This window comes from Haliaeetus leucocephalus, unplaced genomic scaffold, assembly GCF_000737465.1.
Source record: "Haliaeetus leucocephalus isolate CR32 unplaced genomic scaffold, Haliaeetus_leucocephalus-4.0 Scaffold228, whole genome shotgun sequence".
NCBI classification, from domain to species: domain Eukaryota; kingdom Metazoa; phylum Chordata; class Aves; order Accipitriformes; family Accipitridae; genus Haliaeetus; species Haliaeetus leucocephalus.
Window position 1 is genome coordinate 24,128,790 of NW_010972664.1, and position 18,933 is coordinate 24,147,722.

The 18,933-nt window shown below is 39.6% G+C and overlaps 1 protein-coding gene across 1 annotated transcript; it reads right to left on the reverse strand.

Annotated features, from left to right (window-relative positions):
• Positions 1 to 220: 220 nt before the first annotated feature.
• On the reverse strand, positions 221 to 18,887 carry CASP2 (caspase 2, apoptosis-related cysteine peptidase). Its single transcript, XM_010567616.1, has 10 exons — positions 18,665 to 18,887; positions 12,067 to 12,234; positions 10,940 to 11,015; positions 9,366 to 9,460; positions 7,706 to 7,882; positions 6,386 to 6,514; positions 5,839 to 5,929; positions 2,440 to 2,589; positions 2,236 to 2,345; positions 221 to 1,849 (listed from the first exon to the last, which is right to left on the reverse strand). The coding sequence occupies exons 1-10, from the start codon at positions 18,812 to 18,814 to the stop codon at positions 1,715 to 1,717; spliced, it is 1,281 nt and encodes a 426-aa protein (XP_010565918.1). The 5' UTR covers positions 18,815 to 18,887; the 3' UTR covers positions 221 to 1,714.
• Between the last annotated feature and the right edge of the window lie 46 nt (positions 18,888 to 18,933).

Consider the following 18,933-nt stretch of genomic DNA (forward strand, 5'->3'; position numbering starts at 1 on the left):
TTCAAAGAGGGACCACTCAGGAAGAAAGTGTTTATACTCCAGGGAGGTACAACAGCCCCTAAACTGGTATCTTAAACTTCAGAGTAAGGCACCAATTGGCAAGTATGATCCGTGTTCTGTTTATCATGTTGGGTGTAAGGTAAGTGCAAGACACGTACTAATGCTGCACCTTTGTCAGCTGGAGGAAACACAGCCTTCATTTCCCTAGGCAGAACAATAAAAAAAGCCCATGCCTAATTTTCCAGCCTCCCTCCATATCTCTTTGTGCTTCCTATTCATAATTCTATCCTGAAAAAATATTTTAAAAGCCACACTTACATAAAAAGAGTAAGCCAGGAACTATGCCAACTTCCTGCTACAAAATGGAGAAGATCAAAACTTCTTCACTACAAGTGAACAGACTGTAGTCCATATGTAACCCAGTATATCAGGATTTAGGCTTTACCACAAAAAGAGAACAATGCCTATCTCCCATGTCACATCAAAGTAACTGCAACAGGACACAAGCAAGAGACAAATTACAGCATGAAGACACTGTGTAGGAAATTTCCAAAAGAAGTGATGGATTATGCCACAACATTTCTTATTGACCAGTTGAAATGACACTTTGCAAACAATATTAGCTAAACAAATAGCTTTAAATGATCATGGCTGAAGAAAGAAAACTCACATAACAGGGTAATAATGTGAAACTCTTCCCTCATTTAAAAGGGAAACACTGCAGTGATAAATAATCCAAGCAACACGCTTAGACTGTAAAGAGCTGCCTTGAATATTTTTGTTAATTAAACAAAAGACAAAAGATCCTTCTGTACAAGGCTGTAGGGTTTCAGGGATTCAGTTGTACAGTACAATTTATAGACTCCTGAGAAGTTGGTGGATTGAATGCTATGCTTGTTGTGACACACAGGTACTATGGCAAACAAATTCCTCAAAAGTAATATTCTATGCAGTTGTTCACTCTTGGGACTAAGGGGAGCTAATCTAGAATTTCTAGATTCAAAATTATTTCTGGGGCAGTTTATGGAGGCTTATTTGTCTGTATGAGAAATCCTGGATCTCTATTTGTTTTGTTGATAACCTGGGATGTCTTGTAGTTCTCTTGATAACTTGGCTACAGAAGGAATGTGCAAAAACAGACTTTTAAGTGATCAAGATGGGTAAGAAAGTGCCAAGTACTGAAAACTATAACCTTCCTTTTTAGAGAGGGGAAGGATTCTCCTTCACAAGGAAGCCCTTTTCTAATGTGCACTGGAGCTGACTCCTGCACGAAGAACCAGGCGGAAAGTAATTAAAAATTTTAAAATACAAGCATAAGATAAGTAGCATTGTATGAGTAATCTTCCCTTCAGAAAGGCTTAACTTTAAAAAAAAAAAATATATGAATAATCTGTTTCCCTTTTCACATTCACTTTGCTCCTTCCAAAGGATGTTCCCACTTCTTCCCAGTTCCAGTACTGATCTTTTTTCCATCAATTTCTATACACATGGAATAAGTCAGGATATTAGAATTTTAAACCCTGAACTGAATCAGATTAGAAAAAGAGTTGCCAGATTATTTTAGAAAAAGGACATCAAGAATTGGACTGGCCAGATATAAACAAGCATTCCTTGCTTCTGCATCTGATGTCACAGCCCATAAGAATGAAAACATAGACACCCATACTCAAAGTTCAGCTTTGGCAGTATCTCTCTTCCAACAGAGTTGGCAGGGTTATTTTCCTGGCGGATAGCCAGGAAACAGGTAAAGGTCCCGACAGAGCGTGCTACAATATTCTGACATTTCCTTGCAGCGGTGAAATTCTGTGCCTGGGGCATAACCTTCTCGTTGCTTGATTTGCCTATTCACCTAGATGTGAGATTAAAAAAAAAAAAAAAAATAAAGTGACTGGAAGAATTAAGAAGACAGAAGAAAAATGTCATTGCTTTCTGTACTCATAGATTATTCTGTTTAAAAAAGTAAAAAAAGTAATTCTTGGCAAGCCAGATTAATTCTTCTCTTAAGTTCACCATGCGACTGCACAAGTGAAATGGAAGGAGTCAAAGAAACAGCATTTTTACTTTGGTTAAACTGCTGTGGAACTGTATATATATATAAAAATGGGAAAAGAAATAATAATTTTGCTATAAACAAGGCAAGAACAATTGCTTTAATAGTAGATTAATCCTAGCAATTTGAAGCACTGGAAGGCTCTACAGAAACTAGGTAAGTGTGGGAAAGACACTCCAGCTCACCTTCACCAACATGTCAGCCACATGAGTGTCTCGGGAGTCCTCTGCAAACACAGAGGTGAGAGCCTCAATATACCAGGATCCACGCTTGGTGTTTCGCATGGCTGCAGTGCCTGAGAAGAAAGTGTGTATTACGATGAAGTTGCTGGGGAACACAGACACATAAAACCTCCTTATGCCCTAACAATTAGGGCCTTTCCCCAGTACCTTTCAGACAAGCATATCCACAGATCATATCAGAGCATGTAGGCAGACGTAGCTTGAGATTTTCTTCCTTGTTTGCATCACTTTCCTCACAGCCTGGGGAATCTGACCATTCTTTCCCATCTCTTTGATCCACTCCCCGGTCTGTCTCATCTGGGAGGGGGCAATAAACAAGGAGGGGGAGAAGGAGGGGGAAAGAAAAAAAGAGAAGAAATTATCCTGAAATACTGGATGTAGTTTTCCTGTACTTCTTAGTTTTGGGCTCTGGTCAGCAATGAACTGCTGTCAAGCAGAAGGCTTTTGCATGAACTTTAAGCTTTTTCAGCTGTTTCTAAAACTCATCTGAAAGTTCTTCTGCACGAACTAATGCAGATACCAACAAGCACTGAACTTGCTCAGCCTAACTGATTGTTAGTCCGCCTGCTGACTGATTTTCTCCCCTCTCCTTTCCTATATCCCATTTTCTCCCCATCTCCTTCCCAGATCATGGGATAACCAGAAAGCAAAGAAGTTTCTGATAGTTCTTCATCATGCATGGAAGGATTTGATGCCTAACCCTAAAAGTTTCTATTTTCCACTTTTACCTACCTTAGAAATGTCCAAAAATGTCTAGTCCAGTTTGGAATACTAACTACCTACTTATTGCAGAACTCAAATGAGAGCCATAATTTTATTTGCTAAGCTCTACCTCCAAGACATCAAGAAAACATGGACAAAATATATGACCTAGTTCTAAATCCTGACTATAATATCACTTGTTTCAATCAAAAGCATAAATTGTGCAATAGTAAAATACAAAATAATTTGACCCCAAACACAAGAGACAGAAGTCCAGTACAGAGAGTCTAGTTTAAAACCTGGAGAACATTTAATGTCCTTTCCAGGATTCATTAGTATGTATTATGATAAGTGTAGATATTCTCAACTGGTTGTTCACATGATGCAGAGCTTCCATTGTAATCTAGATTAACTCCTTAGTGGTAATAACTTTAATAGTCCAGCTATGCTGTATAAAAAAATAAAACTACGTTTTACAGGTTTTCTATATAATTTTGCCCTTTTGTTCTTTTGTTGTAAGATGAGAATCTACTGTCCTACTTACTTCCTAACAGCATGGGTCAGATTCTAGTCTTAGAGGGCATAAGCGTCCACTTCAGGGGCCTTCTTGTTATGATGGCTCCAGGTTTTTGTTGCCAGGTTGTGCCTAAGAAATGTATTTGGATTTCTAACATTTTTACAGGCAGTGGCACTGGTGGCATATCATAATTATGCACAGGAAATGGTCAGTTCATAAGTCAGCAACATTGGTTTTTTCCTCCAAAATGCAAGCAGCAGTGGGAGGGGTGTGATTATCTGACAGGCTAGATATAGCCTGTAATTAAGGCTCCATAGCTTAAAATTTCATCATTACTTCCATCAAGTTCCTTCATCATCTCTTTAAGGTAGCAATGCAATTTTTTCCATTTTTAACCACACTTTTTTCATGTCTGTTATCACACTTCTCCAAATCCTTTTAGTTCTCTATCTTCCTAAAAATTTAGTGTACCATTCACAGCGTATGTTATTTCAGACAAGACTCAGGTAATTTTCCAGTCAAGCTGTATTATTCACACTGGCATCATCCATAACATATAAAGTCAAAACCTTTTTGATTAAAGCTTCAGAATTATGTGCCTTCCTCATGCATTTGTCTTCAAACACCATTTCAGTCAACTTACCAATATAACTAAAAAGTGTAAAGCACTAACTCTATCAGGATATTCCTCTGCATACTTAACCTCTAATTTATATCACCAATAACTGCCACCCAGATTGATCCAATCTGTTTAAATTTTACTGAAGCTACCAGATAGCTGTTTTCCCAATTGATTTAAATAACTGCTAACTACCTATTTGCCATTATTTACCACAGTTCTTCACTTTTCTGGATCAACTACTATATTAACTACAGATGTTAAGCAGCTTCAAAGTCTCATTTTATGTCATAGTGAAATCTGACTATTTGTCTTTTCCCATTGCTTTCTGTTGCCACTGGTTTTTGATCCATGACTGTAGGTGGACTACTTCAATTCCTTAGTAGACTCCTGCCAAAGGCCCTTTGGAAGTAAACTGTACCAACTCTTCTTTATCTACATTTTTTTAATGTGTCATTAATAGAAGATAGATAAGGCCGATTACATAAACTTAGGGAAAAAATAACCTATGCATTTCTCATTTTGTTTCAACTGGCTCCAGCAAACTTGCATGGCATAGAGAGATTGACTATTAATCTCAAGTTGTCCACACTATTTACACAGTCTTTTAAATGCTGCTTTTTAAAAAAATTTGTATTGGCTAGTCTAACCTTTGAATGCTAACATGAAAAGGTACACATTTTGGTTCACAGCTCAATTACTTTGTAACTAGCTTTCCCCTCCAACTATTAATCAAGGTTTAAAAGAGAGGTTAAAAAAACAGGTGAATGAAACATCTTCTTGGCTAGAGGACAAACTACAAAGCTCTGCTAAAAATGAAAAAGAAATTGTAAGGAACAAGGGAAAAGAACGGGAAAAGGCACACACGCTCAAAAAACTTCTCTATTGCATGGGAAAAAAACAAAGCTTTCTAAGACAGAACTTCTCTTTGAAGTATCTACAGTTTCACAGCAATCCCAAAAAGTCCAAACACTTTAAGGAAAAATTTGGTCATTAGCAGATCTGAAAGGTAGTTAGTTACAGACATGTGTTTAGCTACAAAAGGAGAGAAAACGAAAAGCAGAATTTAAAAAAAAAAAAAAGGAACAGAAAGAGTGGAAAAAGAACAAGTCTATGACAATCAAGAAAAGAATTCTGTACAACAGTATGTCAGAATTCTATAATAGTATGTGGAAAAGGATGTAAGGAAAGGTCATTTGAAGGTTGAAAACAGGATAGTGTAAAGGAAAAAAAAAGAAAAAAAAAAAAAAAGACTCAGAGCCAACTTTGATAGCTCAAGAGATGACAACACAAGAGAGACAACACATCCAGGATCAAGAGAAAGACAGGACCTCAGGCAAGACTCCAGTGCTAGTGTACCGCTCCATGCTGTGCTGCAATTTGATGCACCGTATGCCCCACTCCCCCTACTGCAGGCATAGCAAGAGAAAGCCTCAATATATGAGTGGGATATGATAGAGCTTCGTATCACTAAGGTGCTCTGGGGTCTGCAAGTCAATGCACACGCCTCATGCAGAGCAAAAGACACTTACAGAGCAACAGATGCAGTGGCAGCAGCAGGGCAGAGGGAGGTGAATATGGGTCCCACTTACACCTGAGAGAAGCAAAGAGGAGAGTTGACAGCAAGTTGAATGTGAGGGTGTGTATGCGTGTAAAATGAGCCTTAATGGCATGCCAAATACATGGCTTTTAGTATTCGGGTACTCACCTCCTCGGCAGGCCTGAATAAAGAACATTTTGGGCTTATTCTGGAGATTTGGACAGTTTGCATTATCAAAGAGACGGAAAGCCTCCTGCAACTGAGAGAAGAAAGACAATAAATATTCTTCACTGCAGCCTTCTGTGAGCCAAACCCAGTCTCACCTTGCTTCCCTGTATTTTGGTTATTACTCTCCAGTCTTGATATCTTCTCCTTTATCTCCAAACTCACTGTGTGACAAACACATCCCTTTCCCACCGTCTCCCCAGCTCCTACTAGTTCGAGTTCATGCACTTTACCTAGTAATTGTACATGAAGGAGAATGAAATAACTTCTCCTACTTGCCCTATTTCTATGCCATTCTTTACCTTACAGACCTCTCACAGGCAGCCCCCTGCCTTTTTCTCCCTGCAAGCCCTTATCTTCTCCTTTTCAAAAAACGTGAATCCTCAGACTCCCATCATTTCACTTTTTTTTTTTAAACTTTTTTTTCCTCTTTCCATTGTTACTTTCCAAGACTTAACCTAAAACAATGTATCAGGACACAGCAATATACCTGCAGTAGTTTGCCATCACTGCCATAAACCCCACCCTCCACACCATGGGAAAGTAAAGCTACAATGCAGGAATCCACATCCCGATGATCTGGCAGCTTGGAGAATCTCTCCAATGAATTCTGCATCTCCTGGAAGAGAGAAAAAACCCAATGTTTAATGCTTTCCAGACTTGCACAGGGAAAGTGAGTCAATATACAGGGCAAAATACAAACGGTCCTCCTGTTATGAAATAAACCCTACATACATCAAATTTACAGGATTAAAGACATGTGTTCCATAAAAACACAGCAAAACGTTCTTGTTCTTTTATGTAACATTCAGTCCTAAGCATAACACTGTGAAGTAGGAAACACTTGGGCCAAAAGGGGATGCAGCAAGTATCTGAATTGGTACATATGGATTCAATACAGGAGAAATCAACTGATATTTTGTAGAGGTTTTACACTGACACTTGAGTCTGGCTGGGATTTTGAAGCAACTTAACAGATACATACTCTGGTATTTCAGGCATTCAAACACTAGTGATCAAAACACAATAACAATTTAAAGTGGAAAACTTTAGGAACTCTGACAACATGGCAGGTGCAAAAGTCTTATTATAATATTGCAAAAGCTGCCTTCTTGAATAAAATGCTCTTTAACAGGTTCTGTACCACTTGGTTTCATAGGGATTTAAAAGGACTAAGAACAAATGAGGCTGGAGAAGGCAGCAATTGCATTCCTAGGGAAAGAGAGTGACTTGATTCAGTCAGTCAAGGAACATTACCAATTTTCCTAAGTGAACCACAGCCACTTCTCTAGCAAAGCAAAGACTGAAAGAGTGGTATTTAACTGCATAGATACTAGAAGACTGATAAATAGGATGGCAATTGACTCAATCAGTGAAAGGACATGAAAACATCACTTACACTTGCAAAGACTAGGTCAAATATTTGCAAAGTTTAACTTTTAGGATAGCAAAACACTGGAAAAGTCTATCTAGAGTAAACTGGAGACTTATTTGTGGTTTTAACACACATGCCAGATGTGGCCTAGAAATTCTTGCACCTTGCACTACGGTCAGACTAAAGTAGTATCTCTTGTGGTCCTTCATGACCCTACTTTCCATCCTTTAGTCCTCTGCCTTCCAAGCTTCTTCATATTTGTCAGCATGTGAGCAGACATCATACCATTTAGGCTTATTTTCTATGCATAAGTGACCACTCACATCTTCCTATTCAAGCTTAGTTATACCAAAGGGAACCTCTTAAGATGTTTATGTAACAGTTACAAACTCTCATCCATACTGATTGTGAAGTACTGGGATCCATCCCCCTTACCTGTGCAGTTTGATCATGAAAGACAGTCACTTGGTACCCAAGATGCTTAAAAAGCATCTCCAGGGAAGTACAGTCCACATCTCCCCCTGCACGATACTCCAAGTCCTTCTCACTGCTGAAATGGATGTTGCTGAGAATAAGTGCTAAGCCTCGGGGCTCTGATATCAGTTTATATGCCTGAGAAAAAGATTTAAAATTGGTAAATTTAGACTACACAAAGAAATAATAGTGTTAAAGTAGAACAGCAACCCCTACCTACTAACTTGATATGATATGCAGGATTTCTTGATTGAGAAGGCACAAAACCAGCAGAGGTCAAAGTTGTGATTTTTTTTTTTTTTTAAATAAATAAAACAAATGTTTGTATTGCAAAGGGTCCAAGGACAACTGTATTTGCAAGCCTCCACAACTGATGATCCTACAACACTACTATTAAGATGTTATACTAGCTTGCTTTATTTCTCATTTTAAAAGAAACACAGCTTATACATTTCAAACTGTGTATTAGGTCTTGCTAACTTTTCTCCCCTTCCCCACCCTCACCCCAGCATGGCCCCGTATATTTCCATCATCCCCATCAATGGCCTTAGGACAGCACTATGTAAAATTTGGCTAACATTTCTTAATTGCTGTTGGAAGCAAACAGAGATGTAAAATAGCATGTAAGTGGAATTGTAACAGCAAAGGACTGTCAGTCACTAATCCTGAAAGTTATGTGGCTGGCAAAAAAGGCTAACAGAAAGAACTAATTTAAAAGGGGTGTCTTCAAATTAAGTTCCCTCTCTGCCCCTCCCGCTGTAACAACAACAAATGAATAGTAAACTCCTGTAAATTGGAAGTGAAATTTAATAAGAGGCATATCAAATCAGGTGTATCCAGCCACAGATGTAAAAAGAGCCAAGTCAAGCTCACACTGATGCTGCCTAATTAGGTCTCCCCAATAGACAATTAAAAAAAAAAAAAATCAGTTTTGCTGAACACAGAGCCTGTGACAGAAGTGTTAAGTGTTAGCACATTGTGTAACCCTCATAAAGTGTCTGCCTCATTATATGAAATTATTTTTTTCCTTAAGCCCACCCCACCACAATCTATGCTTTACAAGCGTAAACAAAAAGTAATTAGACTACCTACATAACTTCAAATGCTGCAGATTAGAAATTCAGGTTGTTCTACCCAGTACTACCCAGCACAGAATCCTAATCTGGTTCTTGAGCCTGAAGAGACTCTTCCAGGTACAGCTGGCAATTAAAACAGCCAAGACTGTGACTACTAGTCGAAACACAGTTCTAGTACCTTACAGTCATTTGCAGGGTGTGTCATCACACAGGAGATGAGGACGCAGACAAATAAATATGAGGCAGTAATACTGACAGCTTACACAGAGCAACAGAACAGAAGGCATTTCACGAAGCTCTTCAAGAGGCAGGGATTTGTACAGAGTTACAGAACTTCTCAGAATTTCTGGATGCTTGTAAACGAAACTATGTCAAATCAAACATGACTGGTAACACCTTTCAGTTACACAAATAGCACAACACTGATTTGTATCCCAATAAAGCACGTGTTTCGAAGCAGTTTTAAGTAGCATGTGTTCAGCTGATATATCCAAACTCCTCACATCTTTCACATCTTAAGGAGATTTTCTCTGTCAACTACTTACCAAGTGCCGATGATCATGATAAAATTCAGGAGTGCAGTACTTCACTGGAGGAATCGGGGGACCATCTCCATTATCCAGGGAATGTTCCATTGGTTCTGTGCAAAACAAACATATCAATAATAAGAAGAAATTCCAACTACAAAGCCTCTGCATTAAGGTAGTAACTTGCAAATTCTGAACTATGTGGTCTTAGGCATATTCCTGTATTATACCATTCATACCTCTAAAAATTTTGCTTGATCGGGGACTACAGACACACAATGAAACATAGCAGAAAAAAATGAAAGTACTGGAATGGTATGCTTATTTTTTTTATAATTTTAATTGGCAACTTTTTTTTTTGTCTTGTATGTGCGTTAGCCTTATCTAAGGCCTAGTAAATTTGGTTCTAGAGAGTATGAAAACAGAATTCTCATCTAAAATTAGAGCCATGTGCTTTCTGTCATTTTGTACAGTATGTTATTCCTTTCACAGTTAGGCAGACAAACCATTGCTAGAAATATTCAAACAGAATAGTGCTTTTCCTTTCATAAAAGGCCTCCTGGGCTCACTGGATACAATTATTTATTTTTTGCTGAACACATGCATAAGTGATCAAACTAGACGTTTCTAACTTCCATAAAGTGCAATGCCCTTTTTTGTTTATCTGCCTCTGAACAACCCTTTCCTCAATAACAGCAGATGAGAGGAATGATAATCAACTATTTGCCATTTGCAGACAAACACTCACTCCCCTGTCCTGAAGAAAGGGAGCTAATGATATTCATGATATCCTTTGAAATCCTTTTTTGTCCTTTTGAGGGATGGCTCTCCTGGTTGGAGGAACATATGCTCTAAAAAACCAAAACCAACCCAACCCTAAAACCTTTGCACCTAAGTTAAAAAGCCCTTCAAAATCTAGACACTTGTTCTTTAACACCAGAGAGAGAGAGAGCGCCTAGTAACCAGCACACAGTTAAAGCTGTGGTTAGGGAACAGGAGTACTCCAGGCATTACCAGAGGCAACATAAAGACTAGCAAGGAGATTCACACTAACAACTAGTTCCCTGATTTAAGTCACAAATGCCTGCTAAAGAAAAGCTGATTTGCTGCACTCAACAGAAGCTATAGAAATCTGTGTTGGGCCCAAGTAATGTTTATAAGGCCTTGTACTTCAACTTACTTGCTAAGAAGGAAGTCTAAGTTAAGGAATACTGCCCCAAATCAGTATCTTTTCACAGCTCTAGTTCAACTAAACTCTATTACAAATCTTAAAGAAGAAAATCTTTGAAACATCTAAAATTTTACTGACATGTAGTGTTTAAGCAACAAAATTTCCTGTAAGAATAAATGAAGCTGACTAGATACTGATTGGGTTCTCTCTTCCAATATGCTATTTCACTTTTATTTTCTAGCCTAATTCTGCCTCTTGCATCTGATCATAATATAGTCAGTTCACTGCCAAGTTTTGCATTCCTGGGATGAGCAAAGTGGTGGCAAGCTTATTGCTAGAATTGAATTGAGAGAGTATTAAGAAATTAGAAGCAACCAACCAGATAGCCAATCAAGTATTCACGATGTCACGTGCGACTCACCAACCCAGCGCGGTCTCTTTGAATTGGATGACTCGCTGGCAGAGACTGGAAGATTTGATCCATAACAGTGTTCAAGCTACAAGACATCCAATAAATCCATGAAAAAGAGTAGCATAAACCAGTTATTTTTTTTCTCTACAGTATAAGCCTGTAGGTGTCATGGTACAAAGATACATGCATTTACATACACATGTATGTGAATTAAAAAAATAACGTTATGGTTCACATCCAAATGAAACATCATGACAAGATAGCAGCAGCATTTTCTGTCAATGCAAAATTCCTTCCCTTCTTTGCTCATCTTTACTTCTACCCAAATCCCCAGTTTGGAAACCTTACACTGAAGTCATCATATCCTCCTCATTTTTGCCAAAAATTGATTTGTCCAGTGACTCCTATCTTTCTGTTTGCTTTCAAGATGTCATTGTTTGTATAGTAAAGCACAACTGAAAACAAAAAAGTGGAAAGGGTAGTCTAATAAATCCTACATTTTAATAAGGGAACATCTCTCTTCAAAAATATCTGGCCTTCCTTCCTTCATATAAATTACGTTTACTGCCAATTTCCGTCCTTGTCAATGGACTAAGAATATTGAATCTTTGCTAAATTCTTCTTCTAGTCCAACGCTAACAACTGCAGATAGTAAAAAAGTAAAAATACAAATAACAAAATAAAGAAAGAAAAGTCTCTCCTCAACAGACTCACAAGGTTTCCTCTGAACATCAGGAAACACACTTCCACTGTAAGGGTGATGACCGAGCACTGGAAGAGGCTGCCCAGAGAGTTTGCAGAGTCTCCATCCTTGGAGATATTCAAAAGCTGTCTGGACATGGCCCTGGACAACCTGCTCAAGCTGATACTGCTTGAGCAGAGGGTTTGGACCAGATGACCTCCAGACGTCCCTTCCAACCTCTACCATCTTGTGACCCTGTGTGAAAATTCTCTTCTTCCCAAATTCCTTCCCCTCTGCTTTTACTAAAGCTACTACAAGTTTCAATTTGCAACAAACCCCCATCCTGTCCTTTATAAACAATTTTTCTTTTTTCCCATTTCAAAAAAGATCACTTCGTGCCCAAATCCAATGTGAAATGCAGTGCATCCATCTTATTTTTTTAAAACTGTTGTACCCTTGCAATCCCATGGCTCAGGTTGGATGTTGTCTTCAAGATCATTGCCTCCAGATGCTGTTGTTTTGTTTCTCGTAAAGCTTCACAGAAGGCTGAGAAGGCATTAGGGCCTCTCTTGGGCAGCAAATTGAGGAATTCCACATTTTGGCTGAAGCTCCCAGACTTGGCCTAGATCCAGAGAAAAAACAAAATCCATACTCAAAGTAACACCCCAACACAATTAATTTCCAATGAATCTTCAGAACAACTAAATTTTTTTTACTTCATGTAAATGTTTCATCATTGTGCTTAGCTGTGCTAGATCCATTTTTATAGCTTTTCCTAGTTGATTTTGCTCCCATTCCTCTGTCCTATTAGCTCAAGGGGGAGAGTATATGACAACACAGCAAGCCAACAATTCACCTATCACCACACACAGTAATACACCTTCTTCTCTCTAAACTTTTACTTCCAGTTACTGTTGGAATAGTATCTGCATCCCCTCATTGAATACATGAATTCCAGAACACGCTTCCACTACTGCCCAATAGTTTGTAGTCTCGTGTAGTGATACACAAATCCCTCAGACAGCATTAAGTAAAATACTTACTATACACAATCAATTCCGAAAAGATACTACATATGTAGACTGTAACATTTAAACCAATGAAGCAATATACAGTAGTATATGAGAAAAAGTAACAATCAAAAATGAAATTTATGTATCTGTGAAACATTCTCAAGAAGTTCTAATTGTTAGAATATTAACAGGGCATTTGCCAACAAATTGTATAATTTATACAATAGTAGCCTTCCCTGAAATCGAAAACAAGCAACAAATCAGGTACTAAAATACTGGGTATCAAAAATAAATTTTATCAATTCCATGGAATTCATCTATATTTTTTGAATTACCACTTAGATCTAAGATGTCTTCTTTTGGTGGATGATAAGAAATAGTTGGCGAGTTACACAGAATCAAGGCCTAACACTATGCTTGCAATCACAGGAAAATCAGAAAAAAAGCCTCAAGTCACATGTGTAAATCCTCTGCTACAGAAGATTTCATGTCATCTGGCTTCTTTTATAATATTTATCAAGCTTGGTGTTAAAAGTAGTTTGGCTTTTGTCCCATCACACTGTCTGGAAGAATATTGCAAAATCTTGTTGATCCAATGCTCATGAACCTATTCTGAAATTTCAGAATAGGTTCATTCATGACTGATTAACAGCATTTATTTTTGTATCAACAATGTCCCTTGACTTCAGTGTTCTCCTGTCCTTTCCCTTATTTATCAAACTTCTTTCTATAAATCAGTCTCAATTTGCTACAGTAAACAAGCCACTTTCAGCCTCCTCCTAAGTGGCCTCTTCCCCTTGACAATGCAAGTAGCCTTTCCTACTCCCACAGAAACCTCAACTTTCAGAGCACTGTTGACTGGAAGTGCATGCAGTAATATCTCACCTGTGCCTCTCCAGAAGTATTAAAATACCTTCCCCTTTCTCCTGGTGACACTCCTCCATTAGTCCATAGAAGATAACCAGCTCCATATACTTGCATCTTGCTGTAAGCCCACTGAATTTTATTTTACCTAATAAAGTAATTGACAGCTGATATTCTGAAGTACCTATTAATTGTTGCCTCCTTTCTAGCAGACCTGCAGCTGTCTATGACAAGCTTAGGATCATTAATCATCTTTGCTTTATGTCTTCCTAGTCTATGATTCTAAACTATAAATCATAATTAAGAACACAAGCTGACCTCAAGAATTGGATCTTAAGTTTTACTGAAAAGTTAAGAAATTTCCATAATGTTCATATTCTGCACTTTGTATGCACAGCAGTCAGCTTTTGGCAGACTTCTTCCTTAAATACCCAAAGTGCTGTACCTCCTTATGTAACTTCCACATCAACACCACATTTAGGTTATACTAAATAATGTTCAGCAAACATTCAGAAGTAAAACTTTCGTAAGGCAGACTTCTTTCACTTTATTTTCTAATACATTCTTAATTTATTTTTTTACCCTCACAGATGAGTTTGATAATCTGCATAAGAGGAACTGGTTGCACGATAAACTGAATTCCTGTCAAAATCCCATAGTATTAGTCTTCTTATTGAGCCTGAATATACATGCAGAATCTGTGGAGAGAGCATATATACTTGACAAACATCCTAATCAAATTTATGTCACCTTTTCAAAGCCAGTGATCCCCTCATTACTGTCTAGTGATCAACACAGAGCATTTAAATCTCTTTATCTATACAATCTGATAGTCTTCAATTACAGTACAGAGTATTCAACTTGTTTAAAAAGCAAAAGAAAGCTCTTGCTATCAGATCTGCAATTTTGAAGGTCCATCCCAGAGCTCTGGAAGAACATCTGATGCTCTGACAAGAAGGCATTAATGAAATGGATTTTGGACTTCATCTTAAAAACAGCTGTTTCCACTGTCCCACTTTATTTCCACTATAATTTTTGCTCTGTGTTTAAAAACCCTCTCTTCTAGGCCTTCATCTAGATAATTATATTTACATCATCTTCGCTACACAGGAAACACAATTTTTTTTGTCTTTATTCTTTCTTAGAACTGTATAATGGCAAAAAACTCAAATTGCTTAGTATCTTTCTGAATGACCCAATTTAAACTCATTCCTGTCAATTCCTACTCTCTCTCCCCACTTTGGGCAAAGGAAACTGCTCCTATTTATTAACTCTTCTCCAGTGTACACCTATAAACTCTTTACTCACTCTTCATATTCCTTGTGAGCTCTTCATCCAGCTCAACCACCTTTGTCTTCAGTGGCTCTTCCTGCAATGTCCTCCACTGTCACCTTTTTCTTACTTGTGGTAAAGTTTCAGTACTGGTTTAGCATCTCACCCTTGAAGAAATTTCATCCTTCCTTCATCACCCTGAGCTCCTCGGTTTCTTTCACTTTCCTTAGATTACAAAAGCTTATTTAAGTGAAGTGCCCTATTTCCAGAACCATTTTTTTTATTCTTCTGTTTAGTTTAAATGACACCAACAGGACCAGTATAATTGTTGTGTTTTTAAGACAAGATGATTTAAAACATAACTATTTCTCCAGATCTTGATTTCCTGACTTTCTGGGGGAGCAGGGGGATATATAGAACCAGTCAGTTACAATATCCAGGAAAATCTATGTTCTATCATAGGACACAGTGGCATTTGCCTCCTCCTATTTCCACTAACATACCTGATGATTAGTGTCACAATACATTTTCAAGGGTAGGCTACCTAACAGCTCTCCTAAGACCTTTGTTCACATTTGAGCAGAGAGTGGAAGACTATTACAAATTCACAGACCTACTATAGGAAAATGAAAGCTAAGACAAAGTGGTTTTGACTCAAGTGATTTTTTTCTTTATGCATGTTACTTTTTGTTTATCCACAGCACTGTTATGATTAGTACTATCCTGCAAACATTCCCTTCATTTCCATCCTTCTAGTACAAAGCATACTTTGCAGTACTACTGTTCCAGTTGTGAATGCTTTCCTCCTACCCCTGCCATATTTGTATTTTTGGTGCAATTTCCAGATTCATACCCTGCAACAGTAGTTCAAGTCACTTTGTTCTCTTGCTCAGGCTGCTATTGCTCTTTACATACATTTAAGCTCTTAGTTATATGTGTATGTTGTATTAGGCACTATTTTTCCACTAAGCTATTACTATTTACCCGACTTATCCACCATAACACCTTTCTCCTTACTGATAATCCATTATTAAGTATTGTTGCATCTCTTTATACCCAATTACACCCAGAGGGGAAGATTCCCTTAGTCATCTTCCCCTCTGTCTCAGTTTAATACTTCTTAACTACAGCAGCATTTTGCCAAAAAGACTATTTTCTCTGGCATTATGCTACCTTTGAGAGAACTTCTTTTTTCTCCTTCTCCTTTTCTTCCCCTCCTCTTTCAATGACTAACTGCAGGCCAGCAACTGAACATCCCTACTAACCACCCATACTTCAGCAGTGTCGCTGTTTAACCCCCATGGGCTGCTAAGCCCCACACAGCTGCTCGCTCACTCCCTCCCTCCCCAGCAGGATGGTGGGGAGAATCGAAAGGGTAAAAGCAAAAAAACTCATGGGTTGAGATAAAGTCAGTTTAATAGGTAAAGCAAAAGCTGCACACGTAAGCAAAGAAAAACAAAGAATTAATTCACCACTTCCCATTGGCAGGCAGGTGTTCAGCCATCTCCAGGAAAGCAGGGCTCCATCATGCGTAACGGTGACTTGGGAAGACAAAATACTCTAACTCTGAACATCCCTCCCTTCCTTCTTCTTCCCCCAGCTTTATATGCTGAGCATGACATCCTATGGTCTGCAATATCCCTTTGGTCAGCTGGGGTCAGCTGTCCCAGCTGTGTCCCCTCCCAAATTCTTGTGTCCCCCCAGCCTCCTCGCTGGTGGGGTGGGGCAAGAAGCAGAAAAGCCCTTGGCTCTGGGTAAGCACTGCTCAGCAGTAACTGAAACATCCCTGCGCTATCAACACTGTTTTCAGCACAGATCCAAAACACAGCACCATACTAGCTACTACGAAGAAATTAACTCTATCCCAGCCAAAACCAGTACAATCAGTTCTTGATTCATTCTCTGACTTTCACTGTCTTTCTGTATCTTTGGTCTCTTTCACTAGGGATTGGAGCTATTTCAGGTAAGACTGCCTGCATCTCCCACAACTTAGCACAGGTATCCTTGACAGGTCCCATGAGGAATTTCACATTATCTCTGACATACAATGAGTCAAAATTCATTAGGGAGTTACTTCTTCATTGTCTTCTGTCCTGGTTTTAGTTGGGATAGAGTTAATTTTCTTTTTAGTAGCTGGTATAGTGTTAAGTTTTGAATTTTGTACGAGAATAATGCTGATAACCCACTGATGTTTTCAGTTGTTGCTAAGCAGTGTTTATACTAAGTCAAGGATTTTTCAGCTTCTCATGCCCAGCCAGCAAGAAGGCTGGAGGGGCACAAGAAGTCGGGAGGGGACACAGCCAGGGCAGCTGACCCAAACTGGCCAAAGGGGTATTCCATACCATGTGACATCATGCCCAGTATATAAACTGGGGGGAGTTGGCTTGGGGGGGATCGCTGCTCAGAAACTGACTGGGCATCGGTCAGCGAGTGGTGAGCAATTGTATTGTGCATCACTTGTTTTGTATATTCCAATCCTTTTATTATTATCATTATTATTGCCATTTTATTATTATGATCATTATTATTTTCTTCCTTTCTGTCCTATTAAACTGTTCTTATCTCAACCCACGAGTTTTACTTCTTTTCCCGATTCTCTCCCCCATCCCACTGGGTGGGTAGGGAGTGAGTGAGCAGCTGTGTGGTGCTTAGTTGCTGGCTGTGGTTAAACCACAACATTTTCAAAAACCTTATCAGTGTTAGGTTCATACCTTCTGCACTGGTACCCAGTAAATAGCTCATAATTCTCTTTTTCAGCATCTGTTCTTGTGACAGGACCATCAACCTTACTAAGGGACTAAGAAGTCCCTCAATTGCTTACTTGAGTCCCGAGATGCACTTGACATGCACCATCAGTCACTTCCTTCCCAGTTTGCTTTCTCTTTGAAGACCTGTATCTCCATCCTGCACAGTCTTCGGTGCATTACCATATCTCTGGGAGCAATCCCAAGCTATTTCCAATGACTTCTCTTCATAGTACCCACTGCTCAGGAAAAGTGACAAGAACCTGCAAACAGCATTCGTCATCCGAGAGTAAGTCTTGGATCACGTAAGGTTCTTCACGCAATTTACAAAAACACATATGAAGTACAAATTCTTTCAGTGAAAGGTGCCACGACAAGCTGGTTTACAATATATTCATTAACTTACTTTCACGGTATTCTTTTGGAAATAGGTATTATTCCTGCTTCTACAAATGGAAAAACAGAGGCACAAAATGACAACAAAGGACTGGAAGACACCACCTGCCTCACGAAGCGCAGCCTGCCACGACTATGTACCGGCACGTGAGCCAAGGACTTAGTAAATCTCAGACAAAACCTGTATTGCCAAAAACAGCTTGCAGTCCTCCTGCCTGTTGCAAGCAAACCCTGTTCTCCCAATGAAATCCCATTAAAACATGCGGGTAACACACAGTCTTATGAGGAGCGGCTGAGGGAGCTAGGGCGGTTTAGTCCGGAGAAGAGGAGGCCGAGGGGAGACCTTATCGCTCTCTACAACTACCTGAAGGGGGGTTGTAGGGAGGTGGGTGCTGGTCTCTTCTGTCAGGTGGCTGGAGATAGGACGAGAGGAAATGGCCTCAAGTTGCAGCAAGGGAGGTTTAGGTTGGATATTAGGAAAAATCTCTTTACGGAGAGGGTTGTTGGACCTTGGAATAGGCTGCCCAGGGAAGCGGTCGAGTCGCCATCCCTGCAGGTATTCAAAAAGCGCATAGACGAGGTACTCCATAACGTGGTTTAGTGGGCACGGATGATGGTTGGGCTCGATGACCTTGAAGGTCTTTTCCAACCTAAATGATTCTACGGGTTTTACCGCGCTGCCACCATCAGGAGCGACACTGAGCTCAGCCAGAAAGCAAGTGCCGTCGAGTACGAGTACGACCCGCACACCCGCACCGCGTACCTGTATGGTCTCCACCATCTCCGCGGTGACGACGTCCTTCTCTATCATGTGCTCCAGCAACTCCTTTAAAACCAGCTGCTTCGCCAGCGCCACCCGGTTCTTCTTCAGCGCCTCCTGGTGACACCGCTGCATGCCGCACGCCACCAGCATCCCGGCAGGAGAGGGGACACCGGGACCCAACTCGGCGCCGCCGCGACCCCTCCCCGCGTTCTCCTCAGGAAGAAGCGGGCCGACTCCTCCGCGGGCGGCCGACTCCGCGGGCGGCCGCC